This window comes from Odontesthes bonariensis, chromosome 11 (assembly GCF_027942865.1).
Source record: "Odontesthes bonariensis isolate fOdoBon6 chromosome 11, fOdoBon6.hap1, whole genome shotgun sequence".
Classification (NCBI taxonomy): Eukaryota; Metazoa; Chordata; class Actinopteri; order Atheriniformes; family Atherinopsidae; genus Odontesthes; species Odontesthes bonariensis.
The window spans coordinates 24898354-24915171 of record NC_134516.1 but is presented as its reverse complement, the minus strand read 5'-3'; the positions used below and the strand labels follow the sequence as shown (position 1 = coordinate 24915171).

General features: G+C 44.1%; 2 protein-coding genes across 3 annotated transcripts in view; both read right to left on the bottom strand.

Moving 5' to 3' along the window:
• Nucleotides 1-4366, bottom strand: part of LOC142391219 (NACHT, LRR and PYD domains-containing protein 1-like) — a 58589-nt gene extending 54223 nt beyond the window's left edge. The window contains exons 1-3 of the mRNA XM_075476996.1: nt 4296-4366; nt 3239-3412; nt 1741-1914 (exon numbers count right to left, since the gene is read on the bottom strand). Of these exons, the coding sequence (XP_075333111.1) occupies nt 1741-1914; nt 3239-3412; nt 4296-4366 (419 nt within the window). The remainder of the gene's footprint in view (nt 1-1740; nt 1915-3238; nt 3413-4295) is intronic.
• Nucleotides 4367-10925: 6559 nt separating this feature from the next.
• On the bottom strand, nt 10926-16681 carry LOC142391876 (protein NLRC3-like). 2 transcript variants are annotated; one of them, XM_075478063.1, is made up of 6 exons: nt 16541-16681; nt 15585-15704; nt 14453-14572; nt 14066-14185; nt 13122-13360; nt 10926-12838 (listed from the first exon to the last, which is right to left on the bottom strand). In XM_075478063.1, exons 2-6 carry the CDS (start codon nt 15683-15685, stop codon nt 10926-10928), a joined length of 2493 nt encoding a protein of 830 aa, XP_075334178.1. In that variant the 5' UTR covers nt 15686-15704; nt 16541-16681. The 2 variants fall into 2 exon arrangements, with proteins under 2 accessions (XP_075334178.1, XP_075334179.1); XM_075478064.1 differs by lacking the exon at nt 14066-14185 and having other exon boundaries at nt 16541-16680.
• Nucleotides 16682-16818: the final 137 nt, after the last annotated feature.

Genomic DNA, 16818 nt, shown 5'->3' with positions numbered 1-16818 from the left:
CACTAGTGAAAAAGATGTAAGGCAAGATTAATTCAGACATGTGGAAACACTGAATATTTGGATATTTCCATGCATCACTAAATCATTTGAACTAAAACAAAAGAACTAAAAGAGAGATGATTTTAGTTTGAAGCTAACTTTGATTTGATATCAAATCTTCTCTTTTCTGTTATTCTTCATATTTTAGTGGCTGGCCTTCTCTTCTATGCGGTGGTGTGTTGGGAGGCAACTTTAAGAGGAGAGATGTCAGCAGACTGGACAGGCTGCTGAGGAAAGCTGGCTCTGTGGCTGCTGCAGAGCTGGAGTCCTTAACATCAGATGCAGAGAAAAGGACTCTGAACAAGCTGCTGTCCATCATGGACGATGAGCAACTGTGATCTGTGCTGAGTGCTGACAGAAACAGCTGACATTAACAAAGTGTGTCAGTGCTGCAGGTTATTTTCACCAGCACTCATGGAAATATAGTGTGGAGGAGGTGTCTGAAGCCCTATTCGGACGGGAATAGTTCAATGGGGGGACGTATGGTAATGTTGGTTAACCAGACGACGCCAGGGAGAAGAAATGACCAATTCGGACGGGACAAGAAATCCCTGTACTATTCATCTAACATGGGAGGAGTTGTTGGTTACGCACAACCGTCACATCCTGGATGCCATGCACGTCTTCATTTCACTTCCGTAAACCCCATCTGTAAACAGACATAGCGCCGACCATGCGTGCTTGCAAGCAGCGCTTCATCCAGAACCTCCATGTTTGCAAACAGACACACCTAATTGTTTCTCTCTTTAAAAGTATGTGGCGACATATTCCGTACTTATTACCGAAGGTCGCATTCGCACGGGATTAGTATTAGCTATGGTAGATACTCCGGACCGTTTCACAGGAGGTAGAATTCTCGGCAAAGTTTACCGACATACTCCGCTATCTTTACTGACATGGCGCGTTCGGACGGGACTAGATTTCCCGGTTATTATTACTTTACCCCAGGTCCCCCCATTAAACTAGTCCCGTCCGAATAGGGCTTAAGAAAGGAAAAAAATATCTCAAATATGAAGAAATGAGACTAAAGTGGAAATAAAAAAGCTGCTCACACACACTCACAGCCTCCTTCCATCTGCTGTTACCTAGCAACAAGTTAGCTCACAGCTTTTCTTCAATCCATCGTCCAATCATGTTATTCTTCTTCTGATAAACTCTTCTTTGTGTTTTCCTCACAGTCACTAAATGTCAGCATCACTTTCAGTTGGACTTGACATTGTGTAACAGAGGGAATTATTGATAGAATTCATGAAATAAAGCTCAACTGAAAGTGATTTCCTTTCAGTTATTAGTGGGAGAAGCTTTTTGGCTGGATTTTGTCATCATGAATGAATCTGACTGAAGATAACTGCTGCTGAGATGAAAGCTGCTTTCTAACCAAGTCAAAGATTGTTCATTTCCAACAGTGTTGGAGGGGAGTTTGTTAGTATCAGCTGATTAACGGGCTTTTGGAGTTTTGCTGCTCCAAACTGTTGTTCTTGTTTCAGACAGAAATATTCACCAACTCTGGAGCTCTAGAAGCATCAGCCAGTGATTCTAGATTTGTTTCTGTCTGACAGATTCACTGTGTTTTCTCATTATTTAATGAATCATCATTTCATCAACTAAACCACTGAAGAAGAAGACAGACTTTACCATGAAGACCAGCACAACTTTCACATCATATTAATCTGAACAAACAACTAAAACATGGTGTCTGACCTCAGAGTCTTCAGTCCACAGTGTGGACTCTGCAGAAAGCTGCTCAGCTCCTTCACTGCAGAGTCACTGATGTTGCTGTAGCTCAGGTCCAGTTCTGTCAGATGGGAGGGGTTGGACTTCAGAGCAGAGACCAGAGAATCACAGCTGATCTCTGACAACCTGCAGTCCCTCAATCTGAATAAAGAATAAAACATGTGAGCTGAAGCCAACAGGATGCAGGTTGAAACAGATTTTAATCAGCTATATGTGCCTTTCCAAATATCATATTTGGATCCAACTCTTCCACTGGTGTAAATCTTTGGAGTTATTATTTTTCTTTTAGTAAAAAAAAAAAAAAAAAAAAGAATAAAGCAAGAATGAACATTTGGAAGGAGAAGCAAGGAAAATAAATACTGCGACAGGCATGTACAGGGCTGGACAAATCTATGTTGAGGTACTGATGTCGTACGAAAGAGCAGCAGTAAACAGTAAACTGGGCAAAATAAGACCAGTAAATCGGTGCAGTGTCCAGGGTGGGAGGGGTCAGAGCTGATGTTTCTGCCTTCTCATGAAGTCGGTCAGTGTAAATGTCTGTGAGGGGGGGCAGAGTGGCTCCACTGATCTTCTCTGCTGCCCTCACCACCCGCTGCAGGTCCCTGCTGTCCTCTGCTGTGCAGCTGGGGAACCACACTGTGCAGCAGGACACCAGGATGCTCTCTATGGTGGTCCTGTAGAGGTTAACCAGCAGGTGATGAGGGAGGTGGGCCTGGTTTAACTTCCTGAGGAAGTAAAGCCACTGCCCTGCTTTCCACCTGGCGGGAGATGTTGGTGGACCAGGTCAGGTTAGCCCAGATGTGGACTCTGAGGAACTTAAAGCTCTCCACCCTCTTGACTTCCTCTCCCCTGATGGAGGGAGGGGAGCATGGACTTCTTGGATCTCCTAAAATCCACAATAAGTTCCTTATTCTTGGAAGTGTTTAGGCCCAGATTGTTGTGGAGACACCGGTGGGTCAGGTGCTGGACCTCCTCCCTGTTGGCCGGCTCGTCATCGTTTGTCCTACAGCGGTGGTGTCGTCAGCTAACTGGGTGGGTGGGTTTACTTCAGAACTAGTTGCCACACAGTTCAAATGCAATGAGGTCTAATATCTAAGCAGATCTGTCAGTTTGGGTAGCAGTTTAATCTTCATCCAGCTTTCCAAACTTTACTGATCAAAGATCTCTCAGATGAACCCAGAAAGGTGAGTCTAAGCTACATTTCAACTGCTCCATTTTTACCTGATCTAAAGTGTTTTCTCTCCTTTAATGACTTAAGAAAAAAGTTTTTTACCAGGATGATTTTTCTAAGGAACAGCTCTTCTTCAGTCTATGAAAGTGAGAAAAGAATTGCTTTGGCAGGTGAAAAAGATGTAAGGGAAGATTAATTCAGACATGTGCAAACACTGAATATTTGGATATTTCCACACATCACTAAATCATTTACACTAAAACACAAGAACTAAAAGAGCTGCAGTGAACTGACCTCAGAGTCTTCAGTCTGCAGTTTGGACTTTCCAGTCCAGCAGACAGATGTTCCACTGCTGGATCCGACAGCTTGTTGTTACTCAGGTCCAGTTGTTTCAGATGGGAGGGGTTGGACTTTAAAGCAGAGGCCACAACTTCACAGTGAGACTCTGAGAGTTCACAACGAGCAAGTCTGTGATGAGAGAAAACGTAAAGTCAGTTCTACTAAAATCAGACAATCTGCACTATAAACACCAACTGAACTCATATTCTGAATAAACACAGTGATGTGAATGTAAAGTCCTCTAATGAACATCTGTTCTTCACATCTGTGATTAATCTCATCTCATCTTCCTGTGTTTGACACGACACCATTAATCTCTTCAGTCTCTCAGACCTGAGCACCTTTAAAGGACTTTTCTTCATTATTTTCTCTAATCTGCAGATAAAGAAGGAAATATGGTGTCACATTCAGACTGAAAACATGTTTGATCTGATCCTTAAATCAGAATAAAGACGTCTTGTTCAAAAAACCATTTTTACATCTTTTATATGACTCCAAAATCTTTATAAAAAGTTCAGCTTAGTGAACATTTACAGCTGGAAAGATGATCTCTTTGCTAACCACTGTCAGGTGGGACTGTTCACACCCATATACAGGAAAAATCCACTCTAAGAAGCTTCTAAGTACCAGTTAGCTTCTCCGTGGGTCTGAAAGCTGCCACAGAGCAACATCATTATGTCTCCGTAGATATCAGTTCCAACACTGTATGCTGTACGCGCTGAACTTCCAACTCGTATATTTACTTTCTGTGCAAAGGCCACAGTTCACGTCGTCTTCTTAGATGATGGCGTCCAGGGGCGGCCCTAGGGACGGGCAGACAGGGCAGGCGCCCGGGGCGGCATCGCGGCGGGGGCGGCATCGCGGGGGAGTGAAAAAAAAAATAAATAAATAAATGTCCCCCCAAAAAAGAAAAAAAAAAAAAAAAAAAAAAAAAAAAAAAAAGTCCCAAAAAGAAAAGAAGTCCCCCAAAAAAAAAAGAGATGGGGGGGGGGGGGTGTATATTCGTGGTTACGCAAAGCGGGCGGCGCCGGCGCCCCCATCTTCCCCTCGGCTCTTCCCCTTGGCCAGACTCTGAATACACATCATCATACACGTTTTTCGGCGCCCCCATCTTCCCCTCCTGAGCATCTCACCTCTCGTGTTGAGCAAAGCAGCACAGTGCAGACTTTTTTGCGGGGGGGGGGGGTTCGTTTACCTGACTCCCAGGCTCCTCAGATGGCTGTGTCAGGAAAGGGAACGCCCCCGCGTGAAAGCAGCCAGATAAATTGAGTCAGGTTAGGTGTTCGTTGGTCAATAAACGACTGAAGACAGACACAGACATAATCATAATGGATAGGATTCATAGGAAACGAACTAAGCCATCGGGTGCCCAATTTCGGAAGAAAAAGAAAGAAGAAGAGGAGAAAAGAGCAAAGGAAAAAGGCATGTATCGAGTTATGTTTGTATTGATTAATAGTGAGTGTGATATGACGAATTAGCCTAGGCAAGTGATGCTTGCTTAATCGGACGGACAACAACAGGTTACCGCCGCACTATTGAGTCTGAGAGAAAGGTAATTTCAATCCTGTGTATGTCCTGTACGAAGGGCTCTAAATTAACACCCGCCAAATGCGGGTGAAAGTTATTTTTGGCGTGTATTAAAAAAAAACTCACTAACCGGCTTGGCCGATGATAAATGAGGAACTTTACCATCTATTTCGCGGGCGCCAAATTATTATATGCGTGGGACGCGCGAGCGCAGTTTCTATTGGGAACGCATGCATCTGCTGAGGCTGCCGTACTAGGGGAGTGGGTCACTCTTGGTTTGGAAAATACCATAGACGCCGGTGTTCAGTCGATTTCTCCTACTTGTCGAGAATTACTACTTTGTGCATGCGCCGAGCCGATTTTCTAAGTTTCGTTTTCACTCCCATAATGTTTTGCTACCCTGCTTCTGATTATTTTCTCTTTTGGAAGAAATAAAACACTTATTGTATTAACAAGCAGTTATCTTAACATGCACAAATGGGGTGTCATTCACCATTTGATTTTTGTATTTGGGACACTTCTGTTTATTTAGGTGACTCTGCTCCATCATTGTGAATGAATGCATTGAGAAGGGGGAGCATTATTTGACAGCGTGTTATTGGTACAAATAAATGTCATTTCAAATATCGCGGCATGCTTGCACATGGTTTGCAGTAGCAAGCTAGACAGTGTTATAATAATGGACACAAACAAACACGAATGCCTATTATTTATTAAAAAATGGCATCTTATCCCAGGAGTGATGGACACAGGCGTGCTGTTGCTGCGCCCATTTCGTGACTACTTAGCCGCTAGCGTCTGGTGATGACACACTGACAGATGTCATTTGATGGCTATTAATTTAAATTGCCATTCCATTGTGATTTCAGGGACTTTTGAAGTATTTTGGAGTCTTCCACCTCTACCCCTGTGGACAGACCACCAACCCTCTCCCCCACCACTCACCAAGAAGAAAGCCAGGACATTGAAGAACACCAACTTGCCTATTCATCTCAGCTGTCAGGTGGGTCTCTCTCTCTCATTATTATTATGTATATGTATTATCTACGATTAATGTATTGTGTAATGTAATGTATGATTTATGATGTGTATGAGTTAGTTACACTGTTATTATATACTTTTAGTATTTACTATCTTGTGTCTGTTAGGAATGGCTGGAGATAAACAACAACCCTGCTCCACTGCTGAGGAAGAGGCCATGTCACCCCACCATGCTGCTCCATCCAGTGCCACTGCTGAGGAAGAGGCCATGTCACCCCACCATGCTGCTCCATCCAGTGCCACTGCTGAGGAAGAGGCCATGTCACCCCACCATGCTGCTCCATCCAGTGCCACTGCTGAGGAAGAGGCCATGTCACCCCACCATGCTGCTCCATCCAGTGCCACTGCTGAGGAAGAGGCCATGTCACCCCACCATGTTGCTCCATCCAGTGCCACTGCTGAGGATGAGCCTCTGTCCGCAGACCCTTCTTCATGGCCCTCACCTGTGACTGACAAGATGCGTACTGAACTCGTACGCCGAGGACCTATTAAGTTGCCACCTGACTTTGTCTTCCGCCGGAACGAGAGTAATGGGAGAAGTTGCCACCACCATTATTTTTCAAAAACATTGGTTAGTGGCGAAAAGATGGCAAGAAGTTGGCTCATTTTTTCCATCCTAAGAAATGCCCTGTTTTGTTTCTGCTGCACACTGTTCTCCAAGAAGAGGACTCAATTAACAAGTGTTGGCATGTCCGATTGGAAGCATACCAGCACATACTTAACCTCACATGAGAACAGCCTCGAACACCTCCATTGCATGATGGCGTGGAAGGAACTAGCAGTGAGGATGAAAAAGGGGGCAACCATTGACAAACACGAAATGGCACTTTTGGATGCTGAAAGGGCAAGATGGAGAGCAGTCCTTACCCGTCTGATTGCTATTGTGCAGTCATTGGCTTTTCGAAATCTTGCTCTGAGGGGGCACACGGAAACACTGTACACTCCCTCAAATGGAAACTTTCTTAAAGAGGTTGAACTGATGGCAAAGTTTGACCCGATAATGAAAGACCACCTTAACCACATTGAGAGAGGAGCAAACCACAACAGCTACCTAGGGAAACGTGTGCAGAACGAGATCATTGGTTTGCTAAGTGACAACATCATGTCTGCCGTCGTGGCGGACATTAAAAAAGCTAAATTTTTCTCCATCATTTTGGACTGTACACCAGACATCAGCCACATCGAACAGTTATCGGTGGTGATTAGGGTGGTCTCACTGATGGGCACACCACAGATTATGGAGCACTTTCTTGGATTTTTGGAGGCAGAGGAGTCCACAGGCCAGCACTTAGCATCAATGATCCTCAACAGACTCGAAGAACTGGGCATACCCTTTCAAGATTGCAGCGGACAGTCGTATTATAATGGGGCCAACATGAAGGGGAAATCAAAGGGAGTTCAAGCCAGGCTCCTAGAGAAGAACCCCAGGGCTCTTTTTGTGCCATGTGGGGCACACACTTTGAATTTGGTGTTGTGTGATGCTGCAAAGTACTCTACGGATGCCATGAGCTACTTTGGCGTCCTACAGAAGCTGTACACTCTTTTCTCAGGCTCAACTCAAAGGTGGGCAGAACTGAAAAAACATGCCACAATTACCCTGAAGATGTGGGCAGACACACGGTGGGAAAGCAAAATAAAGAGTGTTGAGCCCATGAGATATCAGGGAGCTGGAGTGAGAGAGGCTTTGTTGAAGCTGCGGAACACCACCACAGACCCAGTAGTAAGGGCAGAGGCTCAATCGTTGTCCGAGGAGGTGGGGTCATACCGATTCAGCATTTGCACTGTTGTGTGGTATGACATACTATCCACAACGCGGCATGTCAGCAAACTGATGCAGTCTCCCAACATGCAGGTGGGCCTGGCTGTTAGTCTTCTGGAGAAGGCAGAGCAAAATCTCCAGAGCTACAGGGCAAGTGGCTTTGCAGCAGCACAGATGGCAGCCAAAGACATGTGTGAAGCAATGAATGTGGAGGCTGTTTTAAAACAAAAGAGGCTGAGGACCACAAAGCGGCACTTCTCATATGAATCTCATGATGAACCCCTCAGTGACGCATTGAAGAAGCTGGAGTTTGGATTTTTCAATGTGGTTGTGGATGCAGCCCTGGCAGCCATTAGAGAAAGATTTTCCACATTGGAAAACGTGGGAAACAGATTTGGTGTTTTGACTGCTTTTGAAAATCTGTCAAACGAGGAGCTGGCAGACAAGTGTGAAGCGCTAGCCACCACCTTACATTTTGGGGGGCACTTTGACTTGAATGGCAAAGAGCTTGTGCAGGAGATCAGGAACTTTCCTGACTTGCCATCAGCATCTATGACCCCCCTTGAGCTGATCACTTTCATGCACGAGGAGGAGCTAGCAGAGATCTTTCCCAATTTCTGGACTGGCCCAGAATTGCCACCACTCTACCTGTCACTGTGGCTCAGGCAGAAAGGAGCTTCTCAAAGCTAAAACTTATCAAGACCTATCTTAGGTCAACAATGTCACAGGAGCGGCTGAGTGGCCTTGCTGTGATCAGCATAAATCATGCCCTTGGAGAGAAAATCTCTTATGAAGACATTGTGGAAGAGTTCGCATCCAGGAAGGCCAGAAAAAACAACTTTTAGGTTGTGCTTGCACTTTTGCATCCTCACTATAATTGCCATTTCAACGTATATAGACTGTTACTTCTTTTACCTGTACCAAAGTTAAGATGCAACAAAGCCAAAGATTGCAGATTATATGTATGCTTTGTTTACTTATCTTCTTTCTGTCTTTTAAAAAAAATTATTAATGAATAGTTTTGAATGAGTGCATTATTATTATTATTATTACTATTATTATTATTATTATTATGTTTTTTTTTTCCTTTTGTTGATTGTATTTTTCCCCTTGGTCGGTCATTTGTGATTTCAAGCCTTTCATTCACTCACAGGGTGATAACAAAAAAAAGTGTCAAGTGTAATCATTATCATTATGACACAATAAAGTATTAAAAAATATATATATATGATTTGTTCTTGAATATTTGTACTTTACCGTAGCATCTGATTGTATTTTAACTGCCTTAACTCCTTAGCATTCCTGGTGATTTGCCTGAAGGAACGCCTGCAAACTGCACTTTTTCTTAAACGATCACTGTAGATTATTCTACCTTTGCCTAGATTTAAAAAAAAAAAAAAAACATGAAATAGGCTTGTAATAGCTAAAAGGCCTTAAAGATGGACTCAAACAGTGCCAACAGGTCCTAGAAATGTTTTCATTCCATATTTAATATCTGTATCTCAAAATATGAGATTATACACACTTTTCTGTATGGATATGTCTAGGCTGACTTTGTACAGGGCCATTTGGAAAATGATAAAAATAATATTAAAAATAAAAAAAATAATTAAAAACAGCTTTATCATTATTAATACCAATAATACTACTAATTACAACATCAATACCAATAAAATATAATGATTAAACCTACACACAGTAATAGCAGCAACTAAACTACCTCTGGTTTAAGCTGTTTTCTGCCTTTTTCATGGCTTTCCAAGTTCCCATCCACTAGATGGAGCTGCTGCAGGAAAAACTACATATGAGCTTTTTCCTCATGGCTTGAAGGAAGCATCTGTTTGAGCTGGGCTCCGTTGACCAATAGGAAAGAAATGCGATGGAGCGAGGGGAAGCGCTTTACGCAGGGCCTGGCCATCATTGGCTGAAGCTCTTGTAGAAATCATCCAGCAACCTGACTGCTGAAACGGGACATGTTTAGTGAGGGGGATGAACGCGCGCGGCTTTCAAATAAACACAGAAAACAGGATGTTTGATGGCATTTCGTGTCGTGTGGATGGAAAGAATTAATTACGCAAAGAAACGTCGTGTTATTTCGATGCAGCAACATTTACGCTGCATATTCATGCTTTTGGTGGACCTAAAGTGAGGATTTTGACCAAAACATTTGTACTGGGCTCGTTCTCCTGATGGATACGGACAGAAAGATATTGGAGGTGTTTCTATGTGCCAGAGGGCACCGGGTTTCGCCCGGGGCGTAAATCAGTGTCGGACCGCCACTGATGGCGTCTACATTTCACTGCAGATCGATGTCTTAATATATCTAATCTGTATATATAAAAGGAAATCATGGACGTCGTGTCCTCCGGGCTACAGAGGAAAAGGAGCATCCAGACTGTTATCAGAGCGAAGTTCCAAAGCCAGCATCTGTGATAGTGTGGGGCTGTGCCCATGGCATGGGTAACCTGCACATCTGTGAAGGCGCCATTAATGCTGAAAGCTCCAAACAGGAGCAACATATGCTGCCATCCAAGCAGCGTCTTTTTCAGGGACATCCCTGCTTATTTCAGCAAGACGATGCCAGGCCACATTCTGCTGGTGTTCCAGCAGCGTGGCTTCATAGTAACAGAATGCAGGAACTAAACTGGCCCGCCTGCAGTCCACACCTGTCTCCCATTGAAAATGTGCGGCACATTATGAAGTAAAGGATAAGACAGCAGAGACTGTTGAGCCAAAGCTTTCACAATCAATACCTCCAACAGCCAACAATGAAATGACCCGACTGAGGCAGCTCCCACATAAAACCTTCTGCTGATCCAATGATCAGAATTTTACCAACAAAAACTTTTGACCTTTATTTTAATGATCCAGTTCAGTAAAACTTTAAACCCCCAAAATACTTTTTTCAACATATTCCCACAGATTTCTGTTGCATCCTTTCCAGTGAGCTGGGAGCTGTGCCCAATCTGTCAAATATTCTCTTCTGTAAGTCATGTTGGCATGGAAACATTCTTTATGTGGTCATTTCAGAAACTGGCCAGATTTCTTTGCTTCTGGTTGTGTTGGGGACCGGCCATGTGGGCCTAAAGCAGGCCCACACGGGAAACAATGGAAACAGCAGGTTAATGTTGGCTTCCTGCCTCCAACAGTAGGTCTGCTTCTGTGAAGCACATGTGACCAGCAACTGTGGGAAACGTCCAGATGAACCTGTCTGCAGATTCTCCAGAACATCTCTGGTGTTCATGTGTAGAAACGGCTTTTAGGGAACTAAACCACTAATCTACACTGACTCATGAAGTCAATGAACATATCGACTCACCGAGCCTTTCTGCAGTTCCTCACAGCTGGAATCAGTCTCCTTCGTCCCTCATATGTTGTGTTGTACTCCTTCAGGTCCAACTCATCCAGAACCTCCTCTGACATCTGCAGCATGTAGGCCAGAGCTGAGCACTGGCTCTCAGAGAGTTTCTTCTTTGATCTGTTCTCTGACTTCAGGAACTTTTGGATCTCCTGATAAACTGAGAGGTCTTTCATCTCCATCAGACAGTGGAAGATGTTGATGCTTCTGTCAGGAGAAATGTTGGACATGCTCATCTCCTTCAGGTTGTTGATGGCTCTTTTTATCATTTGTGTTCTGTTCTGTGTCTGACCCAGCAGGCCTGCTAAGAGTCTCTGGTTGGACTCCACAGAGAGGCCATGAAGGAAGCGAACAAACAGGTCCAGGTGGCCATTTTTACTATCGAGGGATTTCTTCATGACTCTCTTCAGGAAGTCATCCAGAGATGAGTCACTGTAGTCTTCTCCCAGGAAGCTCCTCAGCACCTCAGTGTTCCTGTTGGTGAATCCCAGGAAGCTCTTCGGCCCCTTTTCCTTCCTTTTGGTGAATCCCAGGAAGCTCTTCGGCCCCTTTTCCTTCCTTTTGGTGAATCCCAGGAAGCTCTTCGGCCCCTTTATCTTCCTGTTGGTGTAACAGTGCATCATGTAGACTGCAGCCAGAAACTCCTGAACACTCAGATGAACAAAGCAGTAAACTGGTTTCTGGAAGATCACACACTCTCTTTTGAAGATCTCTGTACAAACTCCTGAATACAGCGATGCCTCTGTGACATCCAGGCCACACTGCTCCAGGTCTTCTTGGTAGAACATGATGTTTCCTTTCTCCAGATGTTCAAACGCCAGCCTCCCCAGCTTCAGAAGAACGTCCCTGTCAGCCTCCGTCAGCCCCTGTGGACTCGTCTTATATCCCTGGTGGTACTTGTTCTTCTTCCTCTGTGTCTGAACCAGCAGGAAGTGTGAGTACATGTCAGTGGTGGTCTTGGGCAGCTCTCCTCTCTGCTTTGTGGTCAACATGTGCTCCAGAACTGTAGCAGTGATCCAGCAGAAGACTGGGATTGCACACATGATGTGGAGGCTCCTGGATGCCTGGATGTGGGAGCTGATTCTGCTGGACAGCTCTTCATCTCTGAACCTCCTCCTGAAGTACTCCTCCTTCTGGGAATCGGTGAAGCCTCGTACTTCTGTTACCCTGCCAACACATGTAGGAGGGATCCGATTGGCTGCTGCAGGTCGTGTGGTTATCCAGAGGCGAGCTGAGGGAAGCAGGTCCCCCCTGATGAGGTTTGTCAGCAGCACACTGACTGATGACCTCTGTGTGACATCAGACACAACCTCCCTGTTGCTGAACTCCAGAGACAGTCTGCTTTCATCCAGGCCGTCCAGGATGAACAGAAGTGTGCAGCCGGCCAGCTGCTCTGCTGGGAGCTTCTGTAATGTTGGATGGAAAACATGGAGCAGCGTGAGAAGACTGTGCCGCTTCTTTCTGATCAGGTTCAGCTCCCTGAATGAAAGCAGAATCACCACACTGACATCTTGGTTCTCCAGGCCCTCTGCCCAGTCCAGAGTGAACTTCAGCACTGAGAAGGTTTTTCCAACACCAGCGACGCCGTTGGTCAGAACCACTCTGATGGCTCCCTGTTGCTCAGCTAAGGCTTTAAAGATGTCCTGGCACCTGATTGGAGTGTCATGGAGGGTCCTGGAAGCCGTCTCCAGCTGCCTCACCTCGTGCTGGGTATTAACCTCTTCACTCTGTCCCTCTGTGATGTAGAGCTCAGTGTAGATCCTGCTGAGGAGGCCTCCACCTCCTGTTCCATCACTTCCTTCAGTCACATGTTCACATCTCCTCCTCAGACTCATCTTATGTTCATCTAAAACCTCCTGCAGACCAACATCTGCTGACCAAAGAACAAATGAGTTTTGTTTAAAGTCCTTCTGAAACCTGAGGGGGTCTGAAACTAACAACTGTCCACTAAAACTTTTATTCTCAGCGTCTGAAGAAACTAAAACATGAAATGAAATACAAACAGACGCATTTGAGCAGTTAAACCTTCTTTTTTTAAACCCCTGACTTTGTCGTCATGGTGATTCATATTTTTTGTAAAACATTATTGTTTGTGCATCTCGAACATGTTGATGTTATGTGTGCGTCTAAACGGGTTAACAGGAATATCTGACCTGGTGCAGCTCTGGTTCTGGATCTTTCTGCACACCGGGGAAAGGAGGAGCCTCCTGAGGAAGCAGACTGCTTCCTCAGGAGGCTCATACGGGGACCAGACTGGTCCCCGTATGAGGTGATGCACTGTCTGCAGAACCAGTGTCCACAGCTGGTAGAGACCGGATCCTTCAGGACGTCCTGACACAGAGCACAGCAGGACAGCTGCTCCTCCTCACAAACACCGCTCCTCTTCCTCCTTCTGTCAACACATGTCTTCATCACTAAAATCACTTTAAAATAACTCTGTTTGGCCTTAACTCTACTGTTTGATGTGAATACAAACTCAACCCTTCCTGCAGCAACATTTTACATTTGGTTCAATCTTCAGTTGATGTGGTGACTTCACTGTGTGAATATTACTGCTGCTCTACAGAAAACATTTCATATCAATCCTAATCCTATTCTGCATTTGCTCTTTTAGAATTAAGAAATAAAAAAACTCTGTAGTAATTACAAATAACCAATAAGTGTACTGATAAAGAACTGGGCTGATAGTGTGTGCTGATCAAATAGATTCTAACAACACTGGCTGCAGCTTCACTGTGAGATGATCACACTTCATCCCACATCCATCCACTGTGACCCCCTGAGCTGTCAGAGGCAGAAAATACACCATCACCGACAGACATGTGGTCCTGTTCAGAGTCCATGTGGCTCCTGAACTGGAAGTAGAGTTTAGATTTCCAACAGAAACCAAAATGATCAGAAACTCAGCTCTGTAGCCAGAGTTTTGGGTTTGCCACATCAGATTGTGCACCACCATCTCCTTGGTTTAAGCATGTTAGTGCCTGTGCTAACCTAGTTAACAGGACATTTAGCTGGTTTGGATATAAATGATGAGTTTAACAAAAGTAAAAAAAATATATCATTAAAGATCCTGAAATCTGTGTTTCAGTTGTCTTACTTTGTGTCTGAAGGTCCAGCTTCATCACTGAGGTCTGGAGGTCTTCCTTTGGACCGATCACTCTTCATAGACAGACAGTCAGATCCTGGAGACCCTGCTCTCTGTCTGAGGTGCTGACCTCTGCAAATACAAACATGCTGTTATTCATATATTGATATTTCTGCTTTCCTGTCCAACTGTATTCATTTAACTTTGTGTTAAGGCCCCTATTTATTTACTCTGACATTTCATTTTTGATTTGTTTTATTCATTTAATCCTTCATTCATATATTTATTCTGAAATCACTGAATTAAATGGTCCTTTATTCATTTTTTTATAATTTTTTTTCTCTTTTTGTAATAAAGACATCATGAAAAGTCCTGAAATCTGTGTTTCAGTTCTCTTACTTTGTGTCTGAGGGTCCAGCTTCATCACTGAGGTCTGGAGGTCTTCCTTTGGACCGGTCACTCTTCATAGACAGACAGTCAGATCCTGGAGACTCTGCTCTCTGTCTGTGGTGCTGACCTCTGCAAACACAAACATGCTGTTATTCATATGCACATACACGTAAAAAAATTCACTTCACTCACAGAATGATCCAATAAAATGGCCGCCGGTGCGTTAACGGTGAGAGTCTCTGTCCAACTCTGACTGGAGACAAAGAGAGATTCCTCTGTTTGACTCAGAAGCATCTTTATCAGAGACGTGTCAGCCAAAGTGAATGTTTCTGAGCCTAAAACAGGGATTGATTCCTCTAAAGCGTGTTCCTGTTTACCTTTAAAGATTAAAAACCAATGTTTAATCAGAATCATCTCTGAAGTATAAAAGATTTCCCTGCCTTTTCCCTACACCTGTACCGTAAATGAGTGTGCAGGGTATTAAATTCCTGAAGCTAAATCAGTTGATGTCTGTATGTTCATATTCATATCCACATACATCTTATAAAAGGGGTTTAAAACCTAAAAGCATTTTAGAGGCTGGAAGACAGAAAATGAACTCAGACATTTACAGAAAGCCATCTGACTGTTTCAATCACTTTTCTGTTTCTTCTTAATTTGGTGCAAAGATCATTGAAAACAGGCAGAATTCAGTCTGACAGAATAAGTGTGAAACCTTCTCACATGCTTTATAAAATACACCATCACAAACAGATCACATCTCCTCCTGCTTTGATGACTGCTGGCATTCTTTTTCCTTTTTGTCTTCTTTCCTTCCAGCTTTCACTGCAGCAGCTGCTGCTTTTCACTCTGATAGAATTAGAGGTTCTGATTGGTCAGCTGATGCCACCTGCTCATGAACCTGAACACGCTCATATTCAGAGTCAGAAAACCTGTGCTGATAACCAGCATCCTACTACAGTTCAACAAGATCTCCATTGTTAGGGTGAGTTAAGCCAGACCACCTAAAAATAAGCTTAAAGGCAGCTTGTCACTCTGAATATGTTCAACCTGCTTCACACCCTGTTTGGGTTACCAGTATACGTCGCCATGGTAATGTCCCAGATAAGAAGCTGACCCCCTTCTGGAGCAGTTCTCTTACTTTGTGTCTGATGGTCCAGGTCCATCACTGAGTTCTGGAGGTCTGGATGGGTTCCTGTTGGCAGAGCGACCGCTGCATGCTGCAGACTCTGCTCTGTCCATCTTCTGGACTTCAGTCAGTCTGAGAGAAGAAAAGAATGAAGACAAACACGTCTGTTCAAGTCTCACAGCCAAACTGAAATAAGCTTTTTACCTCCTGCTTTTCTTTCTGTTCCATGTCAGAAGGAACTTTTAGAGAAAGGAGACGTCATTTCTTTCCTCCGAGCCGTCAGACTCAGTTTGTGCTGACACAGCTGGATCAGCTGATCAGCTGTCAGTCTGCAGCTTTGTTTGGAGTTTGTATTTACAGATGAGTTACTGCTGCAAAAGCTGCTCTGAAGTCCTCCAACATCACAGAAGACTGATTAAAAACCTGCTGAACACACATCAGTATTTATCTGTGTGTTATTTACATGTTCATTCCCACATTCTGTCAGTAAACTCCTTCAGTCATGATCCAGGTTCTGATAAGACGTCTCACAATCTGTAGAAATGATTCAGGAACAGAAAAGTTCTGAAAGTGGTGATCATAGAAACACGTCCCCCAGCAGTGACGCAGCTTCAGAAGAGAAAATGGCCACCAAAGGAAAGAAAATCTTTGCTGGAGGATGAAAGTTGTTGCCTTCTTCATCAGTCAGACCAACAGCTGCCTCACACCCAACAATCTGAACTAAGCAGTGAATCAGAAAGCTGAAACAATCTGAACTAAGCAGTGAATCAGAAAGCTGAAACAATCTGAACTTGATAATTTTACACCTGAGTTGGATCAGTTCTGTGTCTCGGAGCAGTCTGATCAGCTTTTTTTTTTAACACCGGACACAAATTGCTGAGTTCTGCTTCTTCTTCCTCTGCAGTCCACAGAGAGGAAACCCACTCAGAGACTCTGACAGAAATAAGAAGAATGTTGTTAACACTCACCCTGATTCTGACTTCAAGTTTCATCCTGCGGCTGTCGACTCAAAATGGAGCCTGAACCGTCTGAATGTGTCTGTGTTCCTTCATAATCTGATACAACTGGTTCACCTGGTCTGAGGCTCCGCCCCTTTTCCTTTACAGGAAATCAGGTGAGCTCATATCAGTGTCCTCACACACACAGCAACATCACACTCAGAGTTTGAGCTGCAGGAACAAAAAAGTCCAGCAGAGACTTTTCTTTCTCACCAGCTCAGAGAGAAACAACAGCTGTTGCTGCAGCT